General features: G+C 65.9%; 3 protein-coding genes across 3 annotated transcripts; 2 read left to right on the top strand and 1 right to left on the bottom strand.

Moving 5' to 3' along the window:
* Window positions 1–443: 443 nt before the first annotated feature.
* Window positions 444–4,587, top strand: EMIHUDRAFT_65847 (hypothetical protein; the record flags this gene model as incomplete). Its single annotated transcript, XM_005770280.1, has 2 exons — window positions 444–798; window positions 866–4,587. The coding sequence occupies 2 exons, from the start codon at window positions 444–446 to the stop codon at window positions 4,585–4,587; spliced, it is 4,077 nt and encodes a 1,358-aa protein (XP_005770337.1).
* Window positions 4,588–5,667: 1,080 nt separating this feature from the next.
* EMIHUDRAFT_209949 (hypothetical protein) lies at window positions 5,668–6,987 on the top strand (the record flags this gene model as incomplete). The annotated part of the gene is made up of 1 exon (XM_005770281.1): window positions 5,668–6,987. The coding sequence occupies one exon, from the start codon at window positions 5,668–5,670 to the stop codon at window positions 6,985–6,987; it is 1,320 nt and encodes a 439-aa protein (XP_005770338.1).
* Window positions 6,988–7,326: 339 nt separating this feature from the next.
* Window positions 7,327–9,429, bottom strand: EMIHUDRAFT_464180 (hypothetical protein; the record flags this gene model as incomplete). The annotated part of the gene is made up of 2 exons (XM_005770282.1): window positions 8,669–9,429; window positions 7,327–8,601 (listed from the first exon to the last, which is right to left on the bottom strand). Exons 1-2 carry the CDS (start codon window positions 8,999–9,001, stop codon window positions 7,327–7,329), a joined length of 1,608 nt encoding a protein of 535 aa, XP_005770339.1. The 5' UTR covers window positions 9,002–9,429.
* Between the last annotated feature and the right edge of the window lie 31 nt (window positions 9,430–9,460).

The raw sequence follows: 9,460 nt of genomic DNA on the forward strand, positions 1-9,460 counted from the left end.
AGGTCTCTCGAGGTTCTCGAGGTGGATATCCTTTGGCCGCGTTGGGTAGCGAGGATTGGTGTAACCCGAGCCACGGAGGCGTGTTTTCTGGCTACCTGCATTTTGTGAGGATGATAACTGCACTCCAAGCAGACATTCCGAAGCCGTGCAGCCTGACCCGCGGGCGCCCGACGAGCGACACGAAGGTACTCGTATGTGCACTCATTGACGGGGACGCGCGAGTTCTTTAAACCGCCTGAAACGAATCGCCGTGGGCGGGGGGCGTTAGGCCGAACACTGCAACGACGATGGTGTGCCGACCCACCCGTCCGCCCACATTTCCCTCTTCCCGCGCGAGCCGCTCACCACTCGCCGCCGCCATGTAACACGCAGAAAAAGCTCTTTGCCGTCTCTCCCAAGAGCCACGGCCGGGGGAGCGTCACCGTGGCGTGGCACCCGCAGGCATGCTCCGCTCTCTCCCTCTACGCATTGACTACCCATGTGACTGCTCGTCGCCCGCGTTGTGCGCGCAGGGCTCCTTTCTTGCAACCTGCGGCAAGAACCGCGTTGTCAACGTCTTCAATCGTCAGGGCGAGGAGCATGCCGAGATTGCGCTCGACGGCAGCGGCAAGTGCACAGGCCTCGAGTGGGACAAGGACGGCGAGATGCTGGCGGTGATGCAGGAGAAGTCGCCCGTGATCAAGCTGTGGGACGCCAATCAGAACTCCGAGTCCTCCCTCGACACGGGCGTCAAGGAGGAGCTGACGCTCATTTGCTGGTCGGCAGCGGGACCGCAGCTGGCCATCGGCACAGCAAAGGGTGAGGTGTCCCCAATGAGGGCCTCACAGCAACTGCGCGATCACGCCCGATGTCGCCGCGGTGACAGGCAACCTCCTCATCTACAACAAGCGCACACTCAAGAAGCAGTCCATCGCCGGAAAGCACGCCAAGACTATCACGTCCGGCGCGTGGAGCTCGGACAACAAGCTCGTCCTCGCCTCGGCCGACCGGCAGGTGACCATCTCGAACGCAGACGGCGACGCGCTTGCACAGACGGCGCTGAAGGCGGAGGGGTCCGCCATTCAGATTCCGGCGCGCGGCGGAGGCGGCTCGGTGGCGTCCGTGGTGAGCGGCGGCAGCACGCTGCTCGTCTTTGACGTCAATAAGCCGACTGGCGGCACCGAGCTCAAGTTCTCGCCCACGTACGGCAAGGTGACGTCCTATCGCTGGTTTGGCGACGGACTCGTTGCGGTCGCGTTCGATTCGGGCTACTTTGTCGTCCGCTCGGCCGAGGTCGGCGCGTCGACTGAGGAGCTCTTTTCAAAGAAGCTCTTTGCCGGCGCCGCCTCTCTTGCGGTCTCGGCGCAGACGCGGCGCGCCGCGGTCTGCTCTGGGCGCGAGATCAAGATTGTGGACCTCGATGATGAGTATCGCGAGATGGAGGACGAGTCCATGCTGCTCGACTCGGAGGACGGCGACCTCCAGCACGTGACGTGGACGAGGGATGGGCAGGTGCTGACCGTCTCGTCAAGCTCGGGTGCAGTCCTCAGCTTCCTCGCGTGCCTGCCGCCTCTCGCGATCGCGCACGGCGCAAGCTACATGTACCTGACTTCGCTCATGGAACTATCGGTGTGCTCTGCCCTGCCGGACCGCAAGGGCGACGAGCCACGCCGCGTCAGGATCGGCATGGAGCCGACATTTGCCGCGCTCGGCCCCGCGCACGCCGCGGTTGGGATGAACAACCAAGTCTTTTTCCACTCGCTCGAGGCGGACGACTGTCCGCTCGCCTTCGAGCGGGAGTACCTCGGCACGGTGGATCAGGTGATCCTGAACGCTGATTTTGTCGCCGTGCTGTCGGAGGGGCGCGTGCAAGTCCACACTCTCCGCGAGGGCGACGACGGCGCGCAAATCTTCCCGGGAAAGGACGAGAGCGCGGACGTCACGTGCATGTGCATGTCGAGGGACTTTCTTGTCTACGGCACAGCGCGGGGAACCATCTCCTACATCTTTCTCCAAGAGTTCGCCCTCATCAACGAGTACAGGCACGAGTGCGGCATCGCAAAGCTCTTCCCCAACGACTCTGCGACGCGGCTGGTCTTTGTCGACGACACCGCCGCCGGCTTCCTCTACAATCCGGTGGTCGACCTGGCGCGACCCATCCCACGCTTCCCGCCGGCGGCGATCCGCGTGATGTGGGACTCGGCCGACTGGGGCGTGCTCGTGGTCCACGACGCGAAGGTGCTCTCCGTCTACGTCTACTCGCAGCACCATGTCAGCGACGAAGGCAGCGGAGGCGTCAAGCCCATCGGCCAGACCAAGCTGCAGCCGGGCCTGACGCCCATCATGGCGTACGACGGGACTGTCATATCGCAGGCCGACAACGGGGCGATCGTGCACGTGCCTCTCTCCACCCACGACGCCATTCTCAAAGTGGCGGCAAAGGGCGGCGCGGCGGGCGAGACGCTCCGCAAGTGCTTCCACCAGAACCTCGAGCTGCTGCGCTTCACGCGAGCGTGGGAGGTCGCCAAGCTGCTGCGCGACCAGGAGCTCTACCTCAAGCTGGCCAGGGCGGCCCTGCTGAACCTCGATGTTGCCCTCGCGGAGCGAGCCTACCGCGAGCAGGGCGACGCGTGCATGGTGCTCACCCTCTCCAAGCTGCGCGCCATCGAGGACGCAAACCTGCTCGCCGGGCACATCGCCCTAACGTTCGAGGACTACTCGCGCGCGCAGGAGCTCTTCCTGGTATCGACGAGGCCCATCGCGGCGCTCGAGATGCGCCGCGACCTGCTCCACTGGGAGCAGGCCCTCAAGCTGGCGAAGACGCTCGCGCCGGAGCAGGTGCCGTACATCTCGTGCGAGTTTGCGCAGCAGCTCGAGTTTCGCGAGGAGTACGAGCGAGCCCTGCAAATGTACACGGCAGGCCTCAACGCGGCGGAGGCGCTCGCCTCACGCTTTGATGCGCGCGGTGGCGACTCACGCCTCGCGCACGCTTGTGCCGTCGGCGTGGCAAAGATGACGCTGCGGATGGGCGACGCGGGCCGGGGAGCTCAGCTCGCCCTCGAGACGGGCGACGCTCAGTGCTGCCGCGAGTGCGCGGATATCCTCGACACCGTGCTAAAGCAGCCGCAGGATGCGGCGCGGCTCTACGAGGAGGGCGACGCGCCCGAGAAGGCGGTCAAGATCTACATTCGCACCAAGAACTGGGTGGCGGCGAAACCGCTCATGGGCCGCATCTCGGCGCCAAAGCTGCTCATCGAGTACGCAAAGGCCAAAGAGATTGACAAGGCCTACGAGGAGGCGGCTGCGGCGTACGAAAAGGCCAACGATGTTGACTCTGTCGTGCGGCTGCTCCTGTCCCACCTCGGCAAGGCACAGCGCGCGTTTGCCGTCGTCCGCGAGTCCAAGTCGTCGCAGGGCGCCCTGTTGGTGGCGAGGCACTGCGTGTCGGCCGGGGACAGCCGGAATGCCATCGAGTTCTTCCTGCTTGCGAAGCGGGCGGAGGATGCCTTTGAGGCGGCTTCGACCAACGACCACATGGAGGTCTTCACCGCGGCCCTGGGAGCGGACGGCAGCCCGAGCGACTACAAGAAGGTCGCACAGTACTATGAGGAGCGGGGCGACCCGATGCGAGCGGGCGAGTTCTGGTTCCTCTTCAAGGACTACGCCAAGGCACTCCGACTCTTCCTGCAGTGTGGGGAGCGCGCCGTCCGCCAGGCCACCGAGGTGGTGGGCCGCGCGCGCTCCGACACCCTCACCCACCAGCTGATCGACTTTTTGATGGGCGAGACGGATGGCGTGCCCAAGGACCCCAACTACATCTTCAAGCTCTACATGGCGCTGGGCAACTACACGCAGGCGGCCAAGACGGCAATCATCATCGCACGGCAGGAGCAGGAGGTTGGAAACTACCGCGTGGCGCACCAGATCCTCTTCGACACGCATCGAGAGCTCTCTTCGCAGCGCATCCGCGTGCCGCAAGAGCTGGCCAACAGCCTGATGCTTCTGCACTCGTACGTGCTCGTCAAGCCGCTCTCCAAGAGCGGCGATCACATGACGGCAGCGAGGCTCCTCTGCCGAGTGGCGCGGAGCATCTCACGCTTCCCCGCGCACGTCGTTCCTATCCTCACCTCTTGTGTCATCGAGTGCCACCGTGCGGGCCTGCGCGAGTCCGCTTTTGAGTTTGCCACGACGCTCATGCGGCCAGAGTACCGCGAGCAGCTGCAGGAGGGCTTCAGACGAAAGATCGAGAACATTGTGCGCAAACCGGGCGACAAGACTGACGCCGAGGAGGCGGAGACCCCGTCGCCCTTTGACTCGGCCGCGAGGCTGCCAGAGTCGGAGCTCGAGTGCCCGTCCACCAAGAACCAGATCCCCTACTGTGTCGCGACCGGCCGGCACGTCGTCACGTCGGACATGTGCCTCTGCCCCTCGTGTGGGTTCCCCGCCTCCTACGCGGTCTTCACGCAGCTGATTCAGACGGAGGGCGTGTGCCAGATGTGCATGCAGCAGGTACAAGTCAAGGACATCGTCAAGCTCGAGCCGGCGGAGGCGCAGGCGTTTTGCCTGCGCAGCGTGCAGAGGGCGGAGAGGGAGCCAGGGAGGCAGTGAGGGCGGCAGTCTAATTTCTTGGTACTGTTTCATTCTTACTCCACGCTCTCTTAAACGACGACTCTTAAACGACGACGGCTCTCCCCTGCCCCCAACTTCTGCATTGCCAAAATAAATAAAAACGGCGCACCTCTACTGTGAGATGGGTAAAAAGGAACAGGTCCCCGCCCGTGCGAGCTTTGTGCAGGGTTCTTTGTGGGTGTGGTCGGCGACTAGCCGGGGTCGTCCTCCCGATGGGGGACTAGCACTAGCCGTCTTCCACATGATCCCTCGGGTTCCTGCTGCTCCTAATCTCTTCGTACATCCTCCTGCTGATCCTGCTGATCTCCAGACACAGAGCTCACACAAAATCACAGCGAGAGAGCCGAGAGTTTTGATTATGCTGCTGTCTCGAGGTGAGCCCGGTGTTTTTTTTCATACGGCTCCGGTGGTTTGCCTGTGTTAGTGCCAGCACGGGACCCGCACAAATTCTTTTCTGCTGTGTCCTGTGTTAGTGCCAGAGTCCGACCAAGCAAGTGCGGCTCCGGCTCTACTAGCGCGGCGAATGACATTTTCGACACCCTCGACGACTTTCTCGGCTACGTTCCGACTCCGGCTCCGGCTGGTACTTGACAAGCTGCCGAGCCCAAGTCACTGTGGGAGCGATTTCTTGTTGGCTTCTAAAAATCTCTCTCTCCCAGGTGCGCGCCAGTCCCAACAACCCAAGGGAGGGATCCCTTATGTAGATGTTAGGATCCCTGCTAGTTTTACCTTCAATCTTTCTCGTGCGAGTGCGGCCGAGCTCCTCTTCGCACAGGGTTCCGGCTCCTACCCGGATAGGGGGTCTGTTCCCACTGGCTGGCCCCTCCCTCCCAGATAGGTAGGTAGGTTGGTCTTGTTTGGCCCAAAAGGGCCCTGCAATAGGTAGGTACCCCCTATTTTCATCTTTTTTCGCTTCGCTGCGCGGCCTGGGGATAGGTAGGTAGGTAGGGCGTTTTGGCGCGAGTCAGTGTGAACAGACCCCCTATCCGGGTAGGAGCCGGAACCCAGGCGTGAGAATTCAGACTCCTCCGCGGCCGACACAGGTAGCCGACAACAGGGATGACCAAGGACGCGTCGCCCACCACTCAGGGAGACGTGGACGAAGACGCTACTCAAGGAGACGTTCTGGCAGCGGCGGGAACGGCAGCTCAGGTCGAGTGGGTGGAGGCTCCGGGAGGTCGCTGGCAGCCATGGCTTGCTCTGGTCCAGGGCAAGCGCTGCACCCGCCACCTCCGCGTCGAGGTTGAGGGCGACTGCTCGTCGCCGATCAAGGTGCTCGCGATGCACGGCTGGGGCTGCACTCTCGAGCTGTGGCAGGCACTCGGCTTCCTTTCGAGCCTGCGTGGCCGCGCGTGCATCGCCGCCTTCGACACGCGAGGCTCTGGCCGCTCGTCGTGCGGCCGCGCGCTGTGGCGGATTAATGGGCTGGGAGAGGACGCGCTGCGGGTGTTGACGCACCTGGGATGGGCTCCCCACGAGACGACCCTCGTCGGCATCAGCCAGGGCGGGATGGTGGCGCAGCACGCGATGGCGCTCGCTCGCGAGCGTGGGCTCGGGTCCTTCGCCGCCGCGGTGCTGATCAACACGCTTCCGCCCGAGGGCGCCCAAACGAAGGCCTCTGGCTACCTTCGGCTGGTGTTGGAGGGCTTGCTCCAGCAGGCGGACCGCAACCGCTCCCGGCGGCGCACTGCGCACCGCGCACTCCTCACGCGCAACAGCCGCTGCTCGCGCTACCCGCGCGACTCGGCGCGGCCGCCGAAGGACACGGAGCTCGTCTTCTCGTCGCCGCTCTACCGGGCGCGTGCGCTCGCCGCGCTCGTCGCGGCGGGCTGGGCGGGATTCTTCTGGTACGACGCCGAGCAGGACGCCCGCGGCTGCGTCGAGGTTGCGGCGAGCGAGATCGCGCCCACCGAACGGGACGGCGGCGCGCTAATGGGCGAGGTCTCGGCGCTGCTGCAGGACCAGAGAGGTCCGCACGTGCGCGGCCGCCTGCGCGGCTGGCTTGTCAACCTCTTTTGCACCCTCGACCACCATCACCTCCTCTCCAGGCAGCGCAGGGAGGCGATCCTCGCCGCCCCGGCCAAGCGGACCCTCGTCATGACAGGCACCGCCGACCGGGTGGTCCCTTGCGCCAACGGCGCCAGGCTGGCGGCGTTGTACGCAGCGGCCGGCGCCGACGTCACTCTCTGTCCGATGCCTGGCTTGTCGCATTTGCCGCTCTCGCCCCTCACGGCTCAGCCCGTGGAGCAGTTTGTGCTCGGAGGCGCCGAGGGCGGCTCGTCGCCTCTCGACCTGATCCGCATCGAGGGCGAGAACTCCTCCTTCGAGGCGTTGCGCGCGGCGATTCTGGACCGGGATCGGGCGGAGCACATTGAGTAGCTTTGTCCTTTGAGCGATGAAAGCGCGCGATGTACATATACTCCCCTCTCCAGTGTTGAGTTATCGTTATGTGTGAGATGCTGTGTCGTGTGAGATTACGTTATCTAAGAGTAGCGCCGCTGAGCGCTGTCCCAGCGCACAACACATGTCAGACCCGCGCTGACACGTGACAGTCAGGAGATGTCACCGATCCAGAGCGCAGAGGAGAGCTGCTAGAGCAGCTCCGCGTGCGATGGACATGGAGCGCGTGCACGATCTGAGTCATGTTTTTTGAAAACATTATTAATAACACATTCACGAGACGCAGATAGAGTACGCTGTACGGGCACTTTCACGCTCTCAGCCGCCCTCCGCTTGGAGCTGCCGTTCGATCTCTCGAATCTCTCTGCTCATCGTCCGGATCTGCGCCTTTGCCTCTGCCGCCAGAGTCGCGCGGACGCTGCTCGCCTCGAGCCCTGCAGTCCGCTCCGCCGCCTCGAGGCTCATCTGCGCCGTTGCAATCTCGTCCGCCGCAGCAGCCTCGAACCGCTCGAGCTCGAGCTGCTTTGCTTCCAGCGCCCTCTGGCCGTCGGCGGCAGCGGCGTCGAGTGCGGCAGCGTGGTCCGCCCGGAGCTGCGAGACGTACGCCTGCGTCTTCTCCTTGAGAGCCGCGGCGCGTTCCGTGCGGCTCTGCTCGCCCTTCTTCAAGGCGGCGATCTCCTCCTTCGCGGCTGCGAGATCGAGCTTGAGCGTGCGGATCTGCTCGAGGCGGCGGAGCGTGCGCTCATTCTCCACCTCGTGGACGGCCCTCTCCTCACTCCGGCGCTGCAGGGAGGCGAGCTCCTCCTGAAGCCTCTGCACCTCGGCCTGCAGCTCCGCCTGCTGCTCCTTCGCGGCGCCGTCGGCAACGTCGTCGCCGGGGGAGGGCTGCGCCCCGCTAGAGCGTGCGGGCTCTGCCGTCGAAAGATGAACGCCATCGGCAATAGCAAGGGCGGCAGCGTCGCCGCCGGGGACGGGAGCGGCCTCAAACTCGCTGTCGTTGACAACCCAGCTGTCGCCTGGCGCCCAACCCTCGCCGGGGGCGACCGTCGCCGCACCGCCGGCAGCCGCACCGCCGGCCGAGGCCGCTTCGGCGGCAGCGGCGTTGGCGGCGGCCGCGTCGGCAGCGGCGGCCGCCTCGCGCAACTTCTGCTCGAGCTCGTCCGCGCGCTGTGTCGCCTGCGCCGCCGCCTCCGCGAGGCTCGCCTCTCGCACCTGGGCAGCCGACCGCGCCTCCTCGAGCTGGTCCCGCAGGCCGGCCGCGGTCGCGGAGAGCTCGTCTCGCTCCGCCTCGAGCTTCTGCAGGTTGTCGGCGCTCATCGTCGACAGCTGGAGCTCCTTCTGCGCGAGGAGCGACTTTGTCTTGCCCAGCTCGCGCTCGAACGCGCCGACCTTGGTGCGCAGCGCCTGCACCGCGGCGCTCGAGTCTTCGCTCGCCGAACGCGCCTCGGCTTGCGCGCGATCGAGGCCCTGGCGCAGCTGCTCCGCGGCCGACACCTCCTTCGCCCGCGTCGCCTGCAGCGCCTCCAGCTCGCGGCTCGCCTTCTTGAGCTGCGCGGCGAGCGTGTCCCGCTCTGAGGACAGCTCTCGGTTCACCTACCACACGCCGTGCTCACCTCGTGTGTCGCAGCTCGTCTCCGCTGGAGGACGGCTCTCGCTTCACCTCCGCCGCAGAGCTGAGCCGCCCCTGCGACTTTTGCTCGTCGCGGGAGGTGGTTGAGAGGCGCGCCTCGAGCGCCTTGACCTCCGCCTGCAGCTGCTTGCGCTCGGCGATCCCCACCTTGAGCGCCTCCTTGGCCTTGTCCACCTTCTCCACCTCCTTGTGCAGCTTGCCCTCCACGGAGGCGTTCTCCGCCGCGAGCACCGCCGCCGCCTTTTTAAGCTCAGCCGCCTGCCGCTCCGCCTCGGAGTGCGCCTCCGCCGCACCGCGCACTGCCTGGTCGAGCCGCGCCTCCACCTCGGCCAGCCTCCCCTCCGCCGCCTCCGCCCTCGCCATCGCCTCGGCCGCCGCCTGCGCGGCAAACTGCGTCGCCTCGGCGGCGGAGGCGCGGCCGTCGGAGGCGCGGGCGCTGCCGTTCCCGTCGGCGCTCGCTCGCGCGGCGGCGGCGGCGCGGGCCTTGTGCTGCGCCTTCACCGCGCTCAGTGCGGCGGCGTGCTCCGCCTCCCGCTGCTCCGCTCTGGTCCGGCTCTCGTACAGCTCCTCCCTCGTCCTCGCCACCTCGCGCCGCGCCTCGGCGAGGGCGGCGTCCGACTCTGCGCGACCGAGCCTGGCCGAGACGAGCTCCTGGTTGAGGGCGGCGAGCGCGACGTCGGACGGCTCCGAGCCCGGCTCGAGCGCGGGCAGGGTCGCGTCTGACACGCGCCGCCGCTCCTCGTGCAGCTGCAGCCGGAGCTGCTCGCTCTCGCGGGCCGCCTTTGAGGCTCCGGCGAGCTCCGCCTTGAGAGCGGCGAGCTC

Source organism: Emiliania huxleyi (genome assembly GCF_000372725.1).
Source record: "Emiliania huxleyi CCMP1516 unplaced genomic scaffold EMIHUscaffold_40, whole genome shotgun sequence".
In the NCBI taxonomy this organism is placed as follows: Eukaryota; Haptophyta; order Isochrysidales; family Noelaerhabdaceae; genus Emiliania; species Emiliania huxleyi.